General features: G+C 40.4%; 1 protein-coding gene across 1 annotated transcript in view; it reads left to right on the plus strand.

The window, feature by feature from the left end:
• SLC2A13 (solute carrier family 2 member 13) overlaps positions 1-22145 on the plus strand; it is a 162225-nt gene that overhangs the window by 24387 nt on the left and 115693 nt on the right. The window contains exons 2-3 of the mRNA XM_059816927.1: positions 4790-4949; positions 12256-12464. Of these exons, the coding sequence (XP_059672910.1) occupies positions 4790-4949; positions 12256-12464 (369 nt within the window). The remainder of the gene's footprint in view (positions 1-4789; positions 4950-12255; positions 12465-22145) is intronic.

Here is a 22145-nt window from a genome sequence, read left to right on the forward strand (position 1 = left end):
TTAATGCTGAAAATACCTTTCTGGATGGTAATGGGATTCTAAGATGCCTTTTCATAGCTGCTTTCTATTGATTGTCTTAAAACTGAGCTGTGCACTGTCTTGTCTCTGCTTTCCAATGGTAAGTCTACAGATTATAGTAGCAGCTCTAGTAATTATTGTCCTAAGTGATCTTAGAAGTGAAAAAAACATTTAATATGATGATTTCAGTCTATTGTGTCATCTAATGCTTCCCGTATAATAATTAGATACATCTTGTGGTCTAAATTTAAGGAACCTTCTATTATATTTTTTTCTGAACTGTATTCTTTAATGAGGGCAGAAGGTTAATGCCTTGGTTACTCAAGTGGATAAAGACTGGGCTTGCCTTCTCTCTCTTCTCAGGTTTCATAACTGTGGTGCACAATTTACAGCTTAAACTTTCTCTGACAGATTTCCAGTTAATTGTTTTCATTTTCTTTTTGTCACATCTTGTCACTTATCAGCTTTATTAGTTAGGTAGTAATGTACTTGCCTGCAGCAAGAATCTTTTATTTGGTGTGAGCAGTTTAACAGTGAAAGCATATTAGAATATGTTATCTAAGTGTAAATGAAAGCATTCTCTTTTGAAAAATTAAGAAAAGATTACATTGCAGCCATATTTATTTTGCTAGGAAAGCTGTTATTTGTTTTCAAATTTCTTTAATACCTATCTATTAGAATAACTATTTTAGAGATTTTTTTTTTAGTTGCTTAACATTTAATGCCTTGCTTCTAACTATGCCTTTTCACAAGAACTTACTCTCCTGTGTTCTAGTGTGTCTTAAATTGAAATTAGAGGAGGAAAATCTGGAGAACATTGATGCATTCTAAGGCAATTGAAAGCAAATCTGTAATGTAAATAACATTGTAGAGTCTAAAACATTATTTCTTCAAGGTGGTATGATTTTTTTCCTTAATTTGATCTGTTTCAGATTAGCCTTTTTTACTCCCGGTGATTTTTATAGAAAGAACTTTGCTTTTGTGTGTGAATGCTTGCTGGATGGCAGCCAGACAAACTGGGGAGGCTTTCCTAATTGCCTCCTCCCGTTTCCTGAAACCTCCTGCCTCACTCTCTCTCAGGCTCAGAGTAGCAAAGCATATGTTTTGATATCTAAATGATAACTGAAAATACATAACATAAATTTATCTTCTGAACTGAGGTTTTTGTTTGGATGTTTTGAATCTATAGGTTTTGGGAAACCTGGTAGAGGAAGTAAGGTCTGAGTACAAAGCCAAAAAGGCTGTTTTTGACAGCAACATTGTGAAAAGTCTCTGGGTGAGAAAGCTGACATGGAAGTCGCAGAATCACAGAATTGTTTTGGTTGGAGGTGGTCAAGACCTAACTGAGCATGGTCTTGGGCAAACTGCTGTAGCTGACCCTGCTTGAACAGGGGTTGGACTAGATGATCTCGAAATGTCCATGTCAATCTAAACAATTCTGTGTGATTTTGAACTAATACTCTAACTCCTTAGGTTTCCCTAAGAAATCATGTGCTGTTCATTGCAGGTTTGATGATAAATAATTTCAACTATTGTATTAATGCCAGCTGAATAGCTGGTATTATTGGCTGGCTTGTGACGGGGCTGTTGAGGTGTGCAAGCTTCCTCTTCCTCTCCCAATTCCTGTAGTCATTAACTTTGTAGCAAGAATGCAGCAGAAACAGTAAACATCCTGCTGTCATGTGCCTCTTCTTCAAGACACTTTACAAACATGTTTTAACCTTCACACTACCCTTATATTACAGCAGCAGGCTTTAGTTTCACCTGTAAATGGCAAGTGTTGTGTTAGCCAGGGCTAACGGTGGTTCTAGCAGTGTCCCAGGACTGATGGTGTGTGCTGAACGCTGACGACAGCTGTTCATCTGGTCAACGGCGTGGCTCTGCTTTTTGGATGCCTAAGAAGCAGATTTGGAGGGTATGTTTTGAATAAGATTTCTCTGCAGATACTGTGTAAAATCAGCCTTCATTAAGAGTTGAATGGGGCAAAAAGCAGCTTTTTTACAGAGCGTATATTGGTTTTGGTTGTACACATCTTTCTAACTGCTTTCTGGTAAAATCCACATAAAGATGTTGCCATCTTTACCTTCCAAATTAGCTTTGCTAGATGATTATCTATTTCAAAGATATCCTTCTTGGGCGTATATGTTACTTTTCTAAAGCTTTTAATGGTATCCGTGTTTGCAGGGCATGGAGGACAATGAATGCTAGGGACTGATTTTCAGTAGCTTCCAAGAGAAAGATGTAAGGTCAGTTTTTTCTTTGTGACCCTTGAAAGACACAAACACAACCATATTTTTCTTCCCTGTATTTATTGCAAGACCCCATTCTGTTTCTATACCTGTTGGCTCCTTGTTGGAGCGCTTGGTCTCCTTTCATTCCTGCTGCTCCGCATTCAATCATCTTCTCTCATTTCCATGTTACTCTTGCAAACAGCAGGGAAGGTGTTTATGGGACAAATAATAAAATAGCCACTGGCAAGCAGACTTTTTCTCCCCTACCCCCCTTCCCCCCCCCCCCCTTTTTTTTTTCCTGTTTCCATCTTTGAGGTACCATGGCTTGTTAGTGATGATTGGTCTTAATAGGGTAGCAGAGAGCCAAAAAAGAACGGCCTCAAAAAAATCCTCCAGAGATATCAAGTGTCTGGTCCAGCGAGTCACAAATTCCCAAACCTGGTGATTATTGAAAGGTTGTTTAGGGTGTAGCTGGGGAACTACGCGATGCACATTTTGCTGCTGAGCCTTTCCTAGGCCTCTGCTGCCCATCGCTGGCAGAGACCGGGACACGGGGCTCTGGGCCTGGCCCCGGGGCGATGGGTGTCCTGCCAGGCCAGTCCCGGCAGCGGGAGGATGGCCACGCTGCAGTGGGGGAACAAGCATGAGCAGGTGAGGAGGCATGCCTGAGGCAGAGGGGAGGTCCGGGGCGTGGGAAGGCCTGGCCTCCCCAGACCAGGGCTGCTGCAGCTGTAGGGCCTTTCCTCTCCACCCGCTGCCTTGTGCGGGTCTTCTGTGGCTTTTGTTTCCAGAAAGCGGATGTGCTCCTATGCTTTCCCATAAAGGCTTTTCCCTTACATGTGTGCTAGCTACATCGCTTTAATTGTAATTAGTTCAAACGCTGATGTGAAAGATGTGAGAAATATCCCTAATGGTGGACTGCATTCGAAAATTTGCTTGTCTATCAAACGTGCAAAGGGCTATTTGAATGCTTTTTTCCTTGGTGCATTCTGGTTGGCTTTGAAAAATGGTTGAATAAATTTTTAATGTTTTGTTTTTTTCCTGACACTTTTATGTGGTTTCTTTATTCTGTGTGTGTTGCTCAGTCAATAGGAGGAGGAGGCATTGGCGCGTCCTGGGAGGCTCTGCCGGGAACTGGGTTTTATCATGCTGAGAGGCTGCTCTGAGCATTTACCTATCATAACAAAGGATCTTCTGATGCCATTTTGTTATTAAACAATCTATATTCCTTGCTCGGGCTTTTGGAGGCTTCCAGCAGTTCTGTCAGGTTAACCTTGTTGCTGAAGATGATTTTGTGCTCTAAGTTCGGTGAGTCAGCCAGGCAGCGGGGCGCCAGCTGAAGCCTCCGCCATTTTGTGACGAAGCCTTTCTGCCGTGACACAAGCTGGGAACTGTAGTTGTGCTTCAGGAGCCATGTGCACACCTTTAGGTGACCCGTTTTTAGCTGGGAGTGCGGCACTGGCCTGTGCTGGAGTGAGGCTATCAGTGCGGATGCAATGGAGCTGCCCCAGGCTGGAACATGGGATGTCTCTGCTGCTGCTGGGCCGTGCTCACCGTGCTCAAGTTGTATCTCAGCTGGCTTCAGTTGAAATGTGGTTTTGTGTGTGTGCTGCCAACATACTTCCAGTTTGAACTACAAAAAAAAATTTCTGGTGGTTGTCACTGTTGGTCCTATTAAGGAAATAGGGATACACATTTCCTTTAAGTGAGAGCACAAATTTGTTGGTGGATGTGGACCGCCAAAGCATGTACCACGCCCAACTCTGCTCTTTATATGCCGTTGAACTCCTGTTTTTATGGTTCGTGTGTGTGTGCGCTCCTGTATGTCTTCCACATGGCCACTTCTACCTTTTGCACAAATGGCTCATTTAGAGCCATCGCATAATTTATAGGAAATACTACCAGTGTTAAGACAGAATAAAAGGCACTTGTGCTTTAGCTTCAGTCCTTGCTTCCTTATGGCAGTAGAACTTTTAGCACTGCATATGGAATACTTTTAAACCAAGTCAAGAAACAGTCAAGAAAGTCAAGAAACAATCCGTTCTATATAACAATAATGAAATTACACAATAATAATGATGAGAATAATAATGCTTTGCCTTGCTTTTTCTTGGAGGTGGAAACCATGCTAAAGTTCTGTTTAAACTCAGAGCTGTGAACACTTGGCATCTTCAGTTAGTCACTTTGATTACATATGCTTACTGGGATCATAGCATCTCTTTGCTTCAAAACTATAAATTTATTTATGCTTTTTATTTAATCTTAGTATACATGCAATGTGAATTGAAGTGAACTATTCCTTGTATCATTATATCAAACCTTGAACTTGTAGTAGAGCCGCTAGCAACTAGTGTGTATGCCCATTTGCTCTGGGTGTTCTTCTAGAGTTCATTAGGTGTATTTGCTTTCTTTTCATCTTTCGAAACCTGGAAATCAAATTCTTCCAGCTTGTTCCATGTAAATGATAAAATATTTTATGATGAAAGAGGAATGTAGTATCTCTTTCAATTTTATAACTGTAATTTAATCTATTCTTGTAGGTGTAGCATCTATGACTGTGCCAGTGTACATCGCAGAAGTTGCTCCACCACACTTAAGAGGCAGATTAGTCACCATTAACACTCTGTTCATCACTGGAGGGCAGTTTTTTGCAAGTGTCATCGATGGAATCTTCAGCTACCTCGCGAAGGACGGATGGAGGTTTGTGAGTCTTCCTTGCTAAAAGCAAAACTAGCATGGTCGTGATTTGGTTAACAGCTCTTATAATTCTTGTTGGTAAAATAGAGTTTACATATAAAGTGGTAAAACTGTATACTGAAATGAACTTTAATAATTAACTCATGCTAAATTGTATCCATGCTGCTTTCACTTAGGCTTCATATTCACAGTATGCTTAGTTTTTTGACTTTATTAAACTTTAAAATGGATGAGCAATAAATATGCATCAACAAGCTTGAATGATTGTCATGATGTTTATGAGAGTAGCTTGCCTTTTGCATTTAGAATAATTACATGCTGATTTTTCAAAAGGCAAATTTCCAGTAAATGTGATGCTGTATGCGCAAAATAGAGGTGTATTTTGAATATTCTTAATCTGACCAGTAGTAATCCAATCAGAATTGAAGGATATTGTAGCATAACTTTATAGTTACAAGTTTACATTATAGAATAATATGAATCTCTTTTACTCTGCTTTCCAGATATTATGTTCTTCCTGTAGACATTGCTAAGTGTCTCTGAACTGCAGCCTTATGCCTACCTTCTTTATGGTGGTGTGTCATTTGAGAGAGATGAGAAATTTTGGTGGCTCAGTATCTTACTCGCAGTGCTGACTTGAAAAAATAGTTAACAGAAATGTGAAATGGAAATAACTTATACTATATGTTCTAGCTTCTGGAAACCTGTGCTTAATTATGAGTGCTTTTCTCTTGAAACACTCTTGGGAAAGGGGCACATGTTATTGTAGGGCCTTTGATTTCTGTTGCTACAGCCTGGAATCATTTTGCTCTTTGAAAACCCTGATTTGAAAGATCCTCCCCCCACCCCAAAAACTTGCAACATAAATGTTATTGCATTCTCTGACTTCTAATGGAGCTGAATAGGGATTTCTAGGTGCACTGACGTTTGAGGTTTAAGTTACGAACAATTAATTTGGGACTTGGTACGTAGAAGAACTTGGAAGCTGATCTTTTTATAGTATGTAAAGAAATATGCATTAAAATGCATAATTTTAGTTTATTTTTAAGTTTTAGCTCTGCTTTGTGCTTTCTTAAAATGCAGTGGTTACTTTAGCTCAAGTGAAAATAGCATTTAGCATTTTACGTGAAGTTTTTGATGACCTTTTCATCATAATGCAGCTGCATTCTCTGGCAGACTATATGTCCACTTACGGAGAATGGAAAAACAACCTTCACTGAAAGAAAAACTTAGTTTTATAGGATTGCTAATGCCTTTCTCCATTTAAAGAAAAATGCTCAATTTTGAGAAAAGTTAATGGCATGCAGTAATGCATTTCTAGGTAAAATACAAACTGAAGTATTTGATCCATGATGCCAATTATTCAGTAGTTGCTTTATTATTTCAAATTAACTTTTATGCTAAGTAATTTGCTAATGTAATGGCTACCTATGCATGGGGCTGGATGGGAGGAATGGACAAGTAAAGATACTTATTTAGAAATGGAGCTCTGAGTCACTGCTAGAGCAGTTGTGCACTTTCTGTTTAGGCAGATTTTTCAAGTTCAGTTTACCTCAGTGGTTAGGGATTCAGCTGAGGGAAGCTTTTGTGGATGTAAATTTTTTTTTTTTTTTTCCCCATTAGTGTGCTGACATATAGGAGGTCAGGATGTGTTTGTAATGTGTGTTTCAGTAAATACTAGTGTATTGGAAGAAAAATACAAGCTAACAAAGTATCTGACAAGTATTGCTCTTACTGGAGCTGTGTTTTTTGTTTAATTGTTCAGATAAAATAACATATTCCCTACCTTGAATTTTTGCAGCTCAAAAGCAGACTTCTAGGCTTCTTTGGAAAAGATAAGAGCTAGGCATTGTGGTATAGGATATACCAGTTTTCAAATCAAGCAGTGACATAGGTTTAACAAGTACAGTTGTATGTAAATGATTATTGAAGTGAAAAATATAATTCCAGTTTGTTACACACATTACCATCTTTTGATGTGTTACTTTGTAAATATATTTAGCTAAAGTGGAAGATGAGGTGGAAGTCAATAATCATTGTCAAATGTAGATTTCATATTTTTGTAGAAAACTGATGTTTTGATATGCCACTATACCTTAAATACGAATGAGACCCCCACTCACTGAAGTGCTATACAACTGTACTGAAAACTTCTACGCTGGTGTAACTTATTCTTCTGTTTGGAACAAAAAATAAACTTCTCTGGTATAATTCAGACCTTTTAACCTATCTGAACTGAAAAAATTAAAAGTAAAATCTAGAACCTGTGGATTGAGTAAGACTAGGAGGTTGGGTGTTTGATCAGAGCTGTGTGAGATGCTGACTTTTAAAAATCTCTGACTATGGGCATTTTCACTTCTTAAGACAACTTGTTCAGATGTTGAGTCACTCCTACTATGAAGAATTGTTTTCCCTCTTCTTTGATCTGAATTTTCCTTGTTGCAACTTGTGACTATTGACTCTTGTCCTTTCATCGTTTACATCTGAGAAGAGTCTGTCTCCATCTTCTCTATGAGCTCCTTTTCAGTTGTGAAAGATGCAATTAGATCTCCTCTTGATCATCTCTTTTCTGGGCAGCACAAACCCAGTTCTCTCAGCCTTTTCATGTCATACACTCCAGTTGCACGACTGTCTCAGTGATCCATTGCTGGTTTGTAGCTCTCTCTCATGTTGGTGGTCCCAGTCTTCCAGATGTAGCATAGTGTGTTGAACGGTGAGGAGTAATTGTTTCTTGCAACCTGCTGGTTCATGCTGGATAACTTGTGCTAATGCAGTAATGCTATGTTTTATGTACAGGCCAAGTACTATTCTGCTCGATTGAGTGGAGTGGAGTGAAGTGAAACTGTCGATGCATTGGGCAGAAACTGAGGCTATGCTAGTGATGAGGTATCCAAAGATTCTCAGCTGCGATGCTGGAGCTGTTAATTGGGGATTGTGTACTTCCCTGTCCTCAACTAGTTTACTGCAACCTAAGACTGAGCAGGGAAGAGTACAGATGGTCTGTCACCTGGAAAGAGTGGCCATCAAACACATGGGGAGAAATCACAGATGTTCACTTCTGAGTCACCACATATAAGAAGGAAAATTATGGCAAGTATTGTAGCTCCTAGTGACTGAATGGCTAAGTATTGGAGTGCTACAAAAAACAGTAAGGAACTTTACTTTTTCTCGGCTCTGCTTGTCATTGGAAATGCTGAGTATTAAATTAAAAATAAGCCAAAGAAAACAAATGTTTAACCTGACTCTTATGTCAGGTTAGCTTTATAAACCCTCCTAATATCATCTTAATAGTACTGCAGCAGTATGTCTGAGAAAGAGAAATGTTACAGCAGACTTATTAAATTTCATGCTGGATTTTCTCAGGTCGGCGAGACATCTGGCTTCAAATGCAAAGTCTTGTACTCGGTGTAGGAAAGAACTATATTAGATTTCTGAAAGCTGGCTTACTGCATGAAATGTCTAAAATTGCCTGCTTTTACTCTAAATTGGTTATATCAAAGTTGCTTGATCTGGAAATTGCAACAACTCTTGAACTTGCAATGGATGTATGCTCTTAACTGAACATTTTCCTTCTCGCCTGCTCCTTGTACTCAACTTTGACCAGAAACACGTTGATTGGAAACTGACTTTAGTGAGCGAGCACTTTCTGTACATTTCTTTTTTATCTTGCCTGTGATAAACAATCCGATAGTGTCCAACCGGTAGCCTTATCAGGCTGGATCGAGCTTTCAGGAGCATCAATTGATTTTGCCTCCGAAGATGATTGCAGGTACCCAATTGCTTAGTTTTGAAGGCTCTGCTGCATTTAAGGGACTGAAGGGCTTTGGAGGAGCAGCAATTAGGTAATAGGAGTGTAAAGGACTAAATCTGTTTATTTAGATGCATTAAAAGATTCTTTTGCTTGCAGTTTGACAGAGTACAGCGATTGTGTTTTTAATCTCTTTGTTTTTTTTCTACTCTTCGTTTGAAATAGAAAAGGCTTTCTAAATACCATTCTGATGCAGATATTGCATATACAATTTGGTGAACTTCAGTGGTGTGTGTGTAAAGGTGATTCTGTATACAGCTACCAAAATGTTTGTGGAGAGGGAAGAGCATAGGAAGAAATGAGGACAGTAATGAATGAGAACATTAGCGAATTAGTGACACTTGTTAGATATGCTGGCTGAAGACTACTCAACTAATAATCCTCCACAACTAATAATCCTTCCACAAGCTTTGTGTTTTAAATTTATGTTCTTCCATCTGCTTTTCTTTTTTTTAACTAATGATGAGCTGTACCATTCTTAAAGTGTTAGAAAATAAGAGACTTGCTCACAAATTTCTTTCTAGACCAAGATTTACTTGTATGACCTTTGGAAATTTTTGCTGGTTTTAGGAAGAACTTGAGGGCTTAGCTTGGGGATGGGAAGACTGGCCTGCATGCACATTGTCCCAGGATGGCCATCCGCTTTGCATTACCTTTTAGGAGTTCTTTTCCTCATTCTCCAGTTTCCTGCCCCATGGTATAAACTGCTGATGTGAAACTCATGATAGTGGCAATAATGTACAGGTGACACTAGCACTGTTTAAAGTCTTTAATCGAAGTGAAAAAAATCTCAGTGAAGTGCAAATGGGAAAAGGTCAGATTAAAAGAGCAGAACAAAATTATACATTTTTCTGCAATTCTTGTTATTCTTCTTAGTGTTTTATTGAAGCAGTAACTAAAACAACCCTGCTTTATCAACATTGTTTCCAGCACAGATCCAAAACATAGCCCCATACTAGCTACTATGAAGAAAATTAACTCTATCCCAACCAAAATCACCACATTCTCCACCCCTTATTCCGTACCATTTACGTCATGCTTAGGTCTCACACTATCCAATACATCCTCGTTAATCACCCCCCCTTCCCATCCTTTGATACAATACACAGATACCATTCCCTTAGTCTATGGACCACCCCTGTGAAATGTCTGTAAAATGTCCAGAAAATGTCCATTGAGTTCATTTAGTCCATGACTTTGGGCTCCATCTGTTATGGTGGTCACTCAGGACAGGAGAGATGTTGTATTGCATGGAGTTATTGGGCAGCACAGCCAGCTCAGGTCAGGTCACTGCTGCACTTGCAGTGCTTCTTGTAAGGCTTGTCCTCCATTGGTTCAGGCAGTTCCTGCCTATAACATGCAATTCCAATCCGGGTTACAACAATTTAAAGGTGTTTCCATTACAATCTCCACTGCTGGTACCTTTGGACCAGACCATAGGATTTAACATTGCAATGAACTCCTCCCCTTGCCCCTGCTCTGGCTTAGACTTATCTACAGACTGCAGTCCCCCAGGATTGTACCTGCTCCAAGGGGAGCCTTATCCGTGCGCCACAGTGTCTTCAGGGGTATACCTGCTGCGGCATAGAGTTATCCACAGCCACAGTTGCTTTGAGGTGCACCCATTCCAGTGTGGCCTTATCCATGGGTCACAATGCCTTCAGAGATATACCTGCTCCAGTGTGGCCCTACCCATGGCTGCATTCCCTCCAGGGATGTACGTGCTCTGTCGTGGGCTTATCCATGGCCCCATGCTTTGAGGTGCTCCAGCATGACCTCATGCACAGTCACTGATGCTTCCAGGTATACATGCTGCAGCATGGCCTTATCCACAGCCACAAATGCTTCGAGGTGTACCTTCTCCTGCATGGGCTTATCCTTGGGCCACAATCCCTTCTGAGTATGCCTGTTGCGGCACAGGCATGACCACGGCCACAGATGCTTTGAGATGTACCTGCTCTGATATGGACTGATTCACGGCCACAGACGCTTCGGGATGTCCTGCTCCCACATGGACTCATCCACAGGTCACAGTCCCTTTGACTCGAGTTCATACTGGAGTTCCAGCCTGTCCAGTACAGCAGCACAGAAACAGCAGCGATGCCCTGGCCATCTGCCAGCCCAGGCGCATGGCCATTGTTGTTATCAGAATGTTCCCAGGCACAGCAGAGCAAGATGATAAGCAGTATGGCAGTACAGCAAGCAGCAAAAGCAAAAAGCAGCCACTAACGAGCACTAGACTCTAATATACAGTAAGGCAAGCAAGCCCCATGGCAAGCACAGGAGCCTGCTGATTAATAGCTAAACAGCAATAACAGCTATAAATTCAATCCAGCACATTCCAATCGAACCTGTCGTTATCTTGAACCCTTCAAGCCCCACATTGGGCACCAAAAAGGACTGTCGTGGTTTAGTCCCAGCTGGCAACTAAGCACCACACAGCCACTCGCTCACTCCTCCCCAGCAGGTGGTGTGGGGGAGAGAATCGGAAGAGTAAAAGTGAGAAAACTTGTGGGTTGAGATAAAGACAGTTTAATAGGTAAAGCAAAAGCTGTGCAGGCAAGCAATTAATTCACTACTTCCCATTGGCAGGCAGGTGTTCAGCCATCTCCAGGAAAGCAGGGCTCCATCACACATAACGGTTGCTTGAGAAGACAAACGCCATTATTCCAAATGTTCCCCCCTTCCTTCTTCCTCCCCCAGTTTTATATGCTGAGCGTGATGTCATATGGTATGGGATATCCCTTTGGTCATTTGGGGTCAGCTGTCCTGGCTGTGTCCCCTTCCAACTTCTTGTGCACCCCCAGCCTACTCGCTGGTGGGGTGGTGTGAGGAGCAGAAAAGGCCTTGACTCTGTGTAAGCACTGCTCAGCAGTAACTAAAACAACCCTGCTTTATCAACATTGTTTCCAGCACAGATCCAAAACATAGACCCATACTAGCTACTATGAAGAAAATTAACTCTACCCCAGCCAAAACCAGCACACGTGTGTCTGTGTATATGTATTATTGACCAAATCAAGCATTTTTCATTGGCTGGTTTTGGGTTTATTTTTTTTATATGTCTGTAAAACAATTAGCAGGATTTCAATCTCATTTTTGCCATCAGCACTACCCATTTGTTCTCTGTGCGTTTGCTTTCTCTTTCTGTTAATTTTTTTTCTTATAACTTCACCAAAGGGATTATCAGTTTCCGAACTACTGGAATGTTCCAGGGTTTTTATTTAGTCAGACTTTGTGTCCTCGGAACGAGTGGCTGTAGGGTCAGTGGTGGCAGAATAGTCAACATGTCCTTGAGTTTTCCTGGAATTGAAAGTGGGGGTCCTGTTTCCTAAAATACTTGCAGAATATGATTCTTGCCTGCTTAACTTTTGGTCATAAAGAATATGAGGGGAAGAGGGTTTGGTTTGTAAATTACAGCTTGAGTAGCTGTAACTGAGTCTTCTCATAGCATGTTTTTGTAGGCAAATATTAGATATTTATTTATTTACTTACTTCCAGGTACATGCTGGGCCTGTCAGCTGTTCCAGCAGTTCTACAGTTTCTTGGATTCCTGTTTCTTCCCGAAAGTCCCCGCTGGCTCATTCAGAAAGGCCAGACTCAGAGAGCACGGAGAATTCTGTCTCAAATGCGTGGCAACCAGGCAATTGATGAGGAGTACGACAGTATCAAAAACAACATTGAAGAAGAAGAAAAAGAAGTTGGAGCAGGTATGCTGAATGGTTGTTGGCCTCTCTGTCTATTGATGAGGAGATAAAAATCAGAAGAAATGTTGAAGTCATAGCCTGTGGGAACTTGATGTTTCCTTTTTCTTGTCAGTTTTGCTATTTGAAGTATTTCATATACTGGTAGCTTCCAAAATGGTCAGATGTTTATATGATCCTACAGTTTTAAATTAGGTTCCAATTTCTTAAGTGAGGAAAAAGTAAAGTCGTATAAGATTCTAAGTTTATACCACCTATGCTTATGTGAGAATTGCACTCAAAAAATTGCTCAGCTTAAGAATGTACATCTTGAAGAGTGGAAATAAATAAAATAAAGTTTGTTTTTTTTCATCAGTGGAAAAGGCTAAACAGACACTAGGGAGGTCAGAAGGCATTTTACATGCCTGAATTATCCAGAGGCCATATCCTGGCCAAACATATTCTAAACAAGCAACCTTTGGAAAGATTTACAAAACGAGGCATGTAATATAGAGATTCCTTTTCAGTAAAGGCAGCTTCTGAAAGTCCTTTTGGTCTGCCCCAAGAGAATAAGGCGTCTAAATCAAATCCTTTTTTAAATTTTTTGTATCCCTATGCCATAATTGCTCAAAACTTTATGTATATACTTATGTGTGTACTTATAAAGTAAGATTACCATTCCATTGACTTTCTATCCACTGCATATTTTTCTTTTGCTTTGTGCTGAAAGTGTTAATGTGGGAATCTCAAGTAAGGCTCTTAAGTAAAGCTCATCTTAATTCTTGCTTCCTTAAACATTGCTAGGAAAATATTGTATCTTCTTAGAGCTGGTGGAAAGAAAAATGCAAGTTATTTTACGTCTGTGTAAATTGAGATTCAACATCTTATAATACCTAATCTCATTGTTTCATTGCTGGCAATGAGGTGGTTGAGTCACCATCCCTGGAGGTATTTAAAAGACATGTATGTGGATGGGGAGCAGATCATCTTGAGTGCCATCACGCGGCATGTACAGGACAACCAGGTGATCAGGCCCAGTCAGCATGGGTTCATGAGAGGCAGGTCCTGTTTGACCAACCTGATCTCCTTTTATGACCAGATGACCTGCCTAGTGGATGAGGGAAAGACCGTGGATGTTGCCCACCTGGACTTTAGTAAAGCCTTTGACACCATTTCCCATGGCATTCTCCTGGAGAAACTGACTGGTCTTGGCTTGGACTGGTGCACTCTTCGCTGGGTAAAAAACTGGCTGGATGGCCGGACCCAAAGGGTTATAGTGAATGGAGTGAAATCCAGTTGGTGCTCGGTCACAAGTGGTGTTCCCCAGGGCTCAGTATTGGGGCTGGTCTTGTTTAATATCTTTATCAATGATCTGGATGAGGGGATTGAGTGCTCCCTCAGCAAGTTTGCAGTTGACACCAAGTTGGGTGGGAGTGTTGATCTGCTTGAGGGTAGGAAGGCTCTGTGAGAGATCTGGACAGGCTGCGTCAATGGGCTGAGGCCAACTGTGTGAGTTTCAACAAGGCCAAGTGCCGGGTCCTGCAGTTTGGTCACAACAACCCCATGCAACGCTACAGGCTTGGGGAAGAGTGGCTGGAAAGCTGCCCTGCAGAAAAGGACCTGGGGGTGTTGATTGACAGCTGGCAGAATATGAGCCAGCAGTGTGCCCAGGTGGCCAAGAAGGCCAATGGCATCCTGGCCTGTATCAGAAACAGTGTGGCCAGCAGGAGTAGGGAAGTGATCGTGCCCCTGTACTCGGCGTTGGTGAGGCCGCACCTCGAATACTGTGTTCAGTTTTGGGCCCCTCACTCCAAGAAGGACATTGAGGTGCTGGAGCGTGTCCAGAGAAGGGCGACGAAGCTGGTGAGGGGTCTGGAGCACAAGTCTTATGAGGAGCGGCTGAGGGAACTGGGGTTGTTCAGCCTGGAGAAGAGGAGGCTGAGGGGACACTTTATCGCTCTCTACAGCTACCTGAAAGGAGGTTGCAGAGAGGTGGGTGTTGGTCTCTTCTCCCAAGTGACAAGTGATAGAACAAGAGGAAATGGCCTCAAGTTGTGCCAGGGGAGGTTTAGACTGGATATTAGGAAAAAATTCTTCACTGAAAGGGTTGTCAGGCATTGGAACAGGCTGCCCAGGGAGGTGGCTGAGTTGCCGTCCCTGGAGGTATTTAAAAGAGGTGTGGATGAGGCACTTAAGGACATGGTTTAGTGGTGGACTTAGCAGTGTTAGGTTAACGGTTGGACTTGATGGTCTTTAAAGGTCTTTTCTAACCTAAACCATTCTATGATTCTATGACTGAGTTTGGCTTCGAGCCTTACAATAAATAATTAAGTATCTGTAAAAAGTTATTTGACGCATACTAGTGAAGGGATTTTCAAAATATTAATAGCAGGTGTGAAGTAGGGCTGGAATTTTTTTCTCCCATTATGTTTTTGAGACTTTGGGTACTTTTTTTCTAGTTTTTCAGTTCGGGGTGGCGAATGAAGTTCATTGAAGCTGATTAGATAAAAAACTGAAGTGGATTTTCATAGCACAGGTTGGGTTTAATAGTCCTGTGCCAAGGTTCTTGATCCTAGTTAGGGATTGGGCTGTTTGATTCCGTGGAGAGCCACTTAATCTCTAGTATAAAAGTTTTCATGCTTTGTAGAAATAAAAGGAGCAGGTGTTTGACCCATCCAGTCCCTTATTTTTAGGGCTATAGGGTATGACTTTGTTTCTCTCTCTTAAATCTTTCCTCATGCTGCTGTTTCACTCTTTGTAAACGAAATGTGGTGTTGTAAGACTGCAGTAGGACTGTCTCCAGCTCGCTTGTTAAATCAGTCCTCTATACATTTGTAACTTGGACTGGCACACTCATTACGTTGTTGGCTTTCTGGGATGTGTAGGTCTCTTGGTTCCCTCCCCCCCCAACTCTGCCGAAAACTTAGTGTGTTCCTGGAGTTTGATTAAATCAAGCACATTCCTAGGAGAAAGCTTGGTTACAGAGTTTTCCTCTCAAGTAATCCACAGCTTCAGAGTTGTCACGAAAGGGCATGAAAAAAATGAGGGTAGTTGCAAGTATATGCTGTTCCACTTGTTATAAATGCTTAGCAAATAGGTATTAGATAGTTACGGTCACTTTCAGTTTTGATTATAACTTGCTTGTATTTGCACTTCATCCCATTTAGCCCAAAGTCATCATTGCTATAAAAAGGTATGTTATGTGTCAGTATATGAAGATGTCCAAGATTTAAAAGCATTACTTTTCTAACTCTGCAGTGCCTAAAGAGCAGAGAAATAAGAAAACTCACTTTCTAGATTAACTTCTAGACTTAAATGCTAAGAACCAAATTTTTTAGCAGTACAGGAAGAGAAAATGTCAAAAATTTATTAGACTGTAAACGATGACAAATGCCATTGAAAACACTTATGACCCCGCTTTCTGTTATTTGTATTAAGTGTATATTCATTCTGCAACATAATTACCATCTGGAGAATTCAGAGACTTGCATTCGCTCTCAACAACTACCTGAAAGGGGGTTGTGGTGAGGTGGCTGTTGGTCTCTTCTCCCAAGTGACTGGTGATAGGACAAGAGGAAATGGCCTCAAGTTGCGCCATGGCAGGTTTAGGCTGGATGTTAGGAAAAAATTCTTTACTGAGAGAGTGGTGAAGCATTGGAACAGGCTGCCCAGGGAAGTGGTGGAGTCACCATCACTGGTGGCGTTCAAAAAATGTATAGGCGTGGCACTGCAGGACGTGGTTCAGTGGGCATGGTGGTGTTAGGTTGGTGGTTGGACTTGATGATCTTACAGGTCTTTTCCAACCTTAATGATTCTGTGATTCTGTGTCAGCATCAACGTTACTTTTGTTACCTTTCTGTGACTTACAGGTGGTATTTACAAGTGGTGTTAAATTGTAATTACTATCATTTCTTGAGGAGTTGTCTGGATCCTCAGGATTGAATTCGGCATGCATAGTGCAAGAGTAATGTACTGTTCATGATTTCATTGCCAGGCGTTCTGGTATTGACAACTCAAATGTGTGCTTCTGCAAGGACTTAGCATTTCATTTTGCTATGTGTATTTTGTTGTTTTGTTTTTTTGTTGGTTTTGTTTGATGTATTCCTGTAGTAGTACTTGTATTAATTTCTCCTATTTGTGGCAGACGATGTTTTAAAACACTTGCTAATAGCAATGATAAATGATGGTAGCAATTCCTATTAGACATTGTGGACATCATTCCAGTTTTACAAAAACCTTTAATGATCCTAAACAGACAGTGTGTGTATGTGGTGTTCAAGGAAAGATAACTTTGTAGATGAAAAATCATCTGGCTTAGTTCTAGGTAATAGTGTATTTTCCTTTCCTGTCTTTTCCTTTCTTGAAAAAGAACAGATGTTCTTTTTCATTAATTGATACACAAGCATCTTTGCCAGTTTCTTAGGGCATCATTTTCTAAGTGAAAATAAGCCTGTGTTTGACTCCTCCTCTGCAAGGGAGTAACAGAATGTAACCGTAACATACTCTGCAGTCCCACGCTAAAACCGTAATGCCTTTTGTAACAGTTTCATCAACTATTTGTGTCACAGAAATAACGAATCACAGCGTAGCTTAATCTGTGTTGTTTAAGCTACTTTCTTAAAAGTTTGGTTTTAGTCTGTTGTAAAACCAAAGAGGTTCATTGCATTTTCCACATGGTCATCAAGCAGCTTCTGTCTTGAAAATTATGAAAGTGCCTTCAGCAACAAACTTCTGTTTCAGAAGTCTTTTGTACCAATGTGGGATACCTGTTAAGTAAATGATTCACATTTCTTTATCCTTTCCAATACATTCAGCCAAATCACTGCTGCTGATACTGTTTAGCAGCTTATATTTTAGCATTTTCAAATTGGTATCAGGAAAAGGATGTATCTTTTTGACAAACACTTTCCCCATGACTGGTTATGCAGATGACATTTTTTCTGGCAGTCACAAATACTGCTTTTGCATGCTCTGTTCTGTACTTCCAGTGTGACTTTTGGTGTTGTAACCTTGCATTTTGAGAAGTTGTAACCTTTGTTGTAACCTGGTGTTGTAACCTTTGCATTCTTCATAACATTACAAGACAAGTAGAATCTTGGTCAAGTCCAGCTAGTCGTCATCTTTTAACATCATCCCCTTCTCAGATGGTGAGGCTGTAGTGCAAAAGGGAGCTGGCCATAGGAAAATCAAGGGTAGAAGGACTAGTGAGGAAGATGTTAGAGAGAAGAGAGCTTCCCAAGAGTTCTGAAAACAGTAGTTTATAGGTGCACAGTGACCTTCCCCTTCAAATATGCTGTGGATCTTGCAGGTTCCCCCATGCTTGGCTCAGGCTCTGAAGCCTTAGGGGAGAGAAAGGGGGAGAGAATGGACAGAAGGGGTTTTGCAACTGAGGGAAGGGTCAAAGACATTGCTGGGAGAGGGTTCTGGGATGACTCTTCCTGGCAAAACATGTCTGACTTGCACTGCTGCTGAATTGTAGTTCTTAGTACAGTGAAGGCAGAGGTTCTGTACTGCACGTTGTTAAAAATCAAATCAGCAATGCAGGTAAGCACTGGCACTGCGGCTTGAGTACACAAGTATAGATGAAGTAACTTGTGCTCCTAAGGGAATCAGAGAGTGGGATTTGTAATGCTAATTCTAGAGCAAGCACTTTGGAGTGAATTTAGTGTGGTGGTTTTGCGCATAACAATAAAGCTATCTAGCACACCTTTCGTAAAAGTTTTACAGGCTGCCAGTGTAGTGGTCATTTCAGACTGGAAAGAAATCATTATAGCATCCAACAGAGACATTTTAAATAGATCATTAATTTCCTGTATGTTTGACAACACTCCAGTGTTCAAAGCAAATCACAGATGAGTATCAGTTTGTACTGTCTTTCTGGGTGAAAGCACCTCCAAACTGCATGGCTTTTCCCCTTGCCCCTGCTGTAGCAATACTGAGCTGCATTGTGTCAGGATGCATGGTATTTCACGTGAAATCAATAGTGATGAGTATAGTACTGACTTAACATCTTGACGAAATGAACATAATTTGCATTAAGACTAGACGTTTGTTTTTGGGTAGATGAAGGATGTGTAGCCACGGATCATAATTACACTAGGAAAGCAGTGTTATCTCCCCCAGCACTATTTATCCCACATTTCTTTAACCTGTGAGTTAGGGTTGAGACTCTTGACCTTATCTGCTATGCCTGTGGACCTTTACATTTCATTATCTGTTCTTATGCATGTATATGTGTTAACTTCTGATCATGAAGATGTCTCTTTTGCACATGTTATGCTTAGTAATTCTGTCCGTGTAAAACTGCTGGGGCTCAGTGGTGCATGGAACCATGCTGCTTCTGTGAAATTCACTGAGTGATTTAGAAAATTGATCATTACACTGTAATATTGTTTAACCTACTGTTCTGTGTCTGTACCAGAATGTTATGTAATGGCCACAGCTTCTAAATCAGACATTTTCTTGTGTTTTCATTATTTTTAATACATTTTTTTGTAATAGCCCAGCTTTTTTCTGTGAGACAAAGAAAAGTGTATCCATGCCACTCTCTCACTCCTGTAGGCTTGACTCACTTCTTTGCTGAATTTCCTATTGGATCAGTGAGTCAGTCTCCTTTTTTAGGTTTTGTATTTCCCTGTTGGAGATAAATGTGTTATGATAGAAAGGTAAAATCATCTCATTACCATTATGTTTCAGCTCATAACTTTACCCAATTAACTGTCAGTTAAAACAGGATATTATTAGGCAGGAGATCTGGACCCTCAGTCCTTCCTGGTTCTGGCATATTTCCGTTTCTTGCACCTTTTCTTCTTTAGAATATTTTTAACTTGTTAGTATTCCTGGCTATGGCTTTGGCTGGAACCATTTAACATGCATCCTTCTAGGGAGATAATGGAAGCCTGCAATGTTTTAATTCTTAATCATAATTCTCCCCTTATTTCTGGGAGTCCTTTTTATCCTAGGCCGTTGCCTGACATGCCTGGTGTTGAAAAAGATATAAATGTGCTTAGTATTGGACATCAGCTGGAATCTTATTTAATGAAACTTGGTAATACTGTGATGCTCTGGTAGGGCTGTGCAGAACTCTGAATCATTCCACTTCCAAGCACTCAGATCAGTATTTGATGTTAATTCTTCTTTTATGATATTAAGTGGCTGTTGTTACCTGTAACCATGAAATTAGATGGAATTCTTTGGGGCAAAAGGAAACAAAGTAGTTGGGCTAAGGATTCTTTGAAGAAGACCCCGAATCCAATACGGTTGGTAGTCATTTCAGCCTGAAATTCTTGCTTGTGGCAATACTAAATGCTTCCAGGTGGGTTTTGCCTTTGGATTTTGTGGGAAGCGTGGCCAATGCAAGAGGTACTTGAAAGGAATGTCTTTGTTTCATTGTTGTATTTTAACTGTTTGATGTGTAGAATTCTTTCTTTTTCTGTTCCCTTAAGAACAAAAATTTTTCCTGTGTATGTCTCCATTGGAATTTGTATTGAGTTGAACCCATAAAAAAAGCACTCCTGGATAATTTAAAATTCATGCAATGCAGGCAAATAAAACATGGAACATTTGATCTTGAGAAAGTATACTAACTCAATTCAGTGTACAATCAGATAACAAGGAAAAGCCTTCTACAAAACTTGGCAAGGAATATTGAAAGTATGAATTATTGTATTAGACAATTGATAAAGAGAGATAAGAAGATTTTTGGTTCTCCTTTTATCCTTAAAGTCTTTTAAAAGGCTTACTTATTCTCGCAAATATGACCTTTGAGAAATATAGTGTATAAAGAACAATTATTGTTTTTCTGCCTTGTATAGAAATACGATTGCTATGTTTTAAAAATAATAGTTTGTTTCTGATGTCTTAGAGCTCTGCTTATACCTTCAGTTTGCACAGCTAACCGTGAGTTTGGGAATGTCTGTATACTTCAGGAATCCTGGTGTTAGTGTTTTTACTTGGCAGGGCATTTCGAGTCGGCCTTGCTTCAGTGGCTTATGACCAAAACCAATCCCTTAATCTTTCACCTTGGTTTTCAGTGTGCTGACATAAATTGAACGTTTATCTGGAAATGGTGGTTAATTGCCTGTCTGAAGATCAGATTCTTTTGGGTAGATTGCTTCAGATGTATGCTTTGGAACAAACTCTTCTTTGCCTGAAGTCTGGACAGATTTTGTGTATGGTAGTCCTAAAGGTCAGGAAAAAGTGAATCTCTGTAAAAGTTCATTTAAGTATAGGGAAGCACTATAAGACAGGAGGATTTAGTTTGGTTTTGTTTCTTTTCTCTACTTCAGATTCACTATGAAGTTTCTGGAAGTAAAATTAGGTTTCCATTGACAGCGTTATTAGCTTTATGTTAGTTCACAGCTTCTGAAGCCTACAGAAAATTCAAGCTACAAGTCTGGAAAATAAAAGAAAATTAAAAAGACTTTATCTCTTATCAGTTCAAAAATAAATTTGGGTGTAATGATTTTGTTTTAAGCCAAATGACGTTACTCACAGATTGAAGCTGAATTTGCTGATATTCAGGTAGTATTAACTGCTGCTCTTTATTTGAGGTCTCTTGTGGGACTACATGTCTGGAAACAGTATTGAATTCCACTCCAATACTGCTGCATCACTGAACATTCAGATGCTCCCTATGCTTTGTTTAGGAACAGGTATCTGTTTCATGAAAACGCATGTTTCACAGTGGAAAAAAAATGTTGGAAGACTCCTGATGGACATTCTTTCATGAGAGAATGTGGATCTTTTGAAGCAAAAACTGACTGAAAGAGAGGCTGTGAATAAGGATAGTGTGTTTTGTTTCAGTCGTGTCCAGGGGAATAGGAATTTGTAACTTGTGCTTAAAAAACAAACAAATCCCTACACCCTCAGCCCCTGCAAATTTAACTAGAATAGTTTATTTTTCTTTCTTACTATGAACAGCCAAATTTAAGCATTTTTGGCTGGTTGTTCAGGTGTTATCATTCTCTCTGTTTCTGCTAGGGCTAGCTACAGTGCTTCAAATTTATAGAAAAGTATCTTTCTCCTTTAACACAAAAAACTACTTGTGTTTTGTACTTAAACAAGCTAGTCTAACTGACTTGGACTAGATCAGTTTCTAGAAGCTATTGGCTTCTGGCCTCAATTTCCATACCTTCTAGGAGAGCTCAGTTCAGTTCTAGAAAGCGGTTAAGCTAGACACAGTTCTTGGATTTTCTAGAAGTAATGCTTAGCTGTATAACTGGGCTTGTAATTAAAAGTCTGGTATATAATAGTATAAACTTAAAACAGCATTTGTAACCACAGTTCCTTCCCAGTTAGTCCAGGAAAAACACAAAAATAGTGTGGCATGTGGTGAGATTTTAGGAAAGCTGGACTAAAGATTCCTGGAAGAAGTGAACTTGAAGGACTTGGGGGGAATATTCTTGGTCAACAAAAAGAAAAATGGATCTGCATAACATGACTAGTAGTAAAGGAGTGAAGCAAGCAGAAAAGACTTGGGGGGGGGGCGGGGGGGAGACGAGACAAAAAAAGACCTGAAGGAAGTGGTTCTTGCATTGTTGGGAGGCAAACCTATTCTGAACAGTAGTAAGACTTGTTCCTTACTCAGTACAGAAGTGGAGAGAAGGTAAGTGGAAGGAGACACCTATATACTGTCCGCAACACACACGATTTGTTACACTGGGAAGGGAGCCTGAGGAAGTGAGGAGGGCCTGAGAGAAGCCTGTG

Source organism: Gavia stellata, chromosome 4 (assembly GCF_030936135.1).
Source record: "Gavia stellata isolate bGavSte3 chromosome 4, bGavSte3.hap2, whole genome shotgun sequence".
NCBI lineage: Eukaryota > Metazoa > Chordata > Aves > Gaviiformes > Gaviidae > Gavia > Gavia stellata.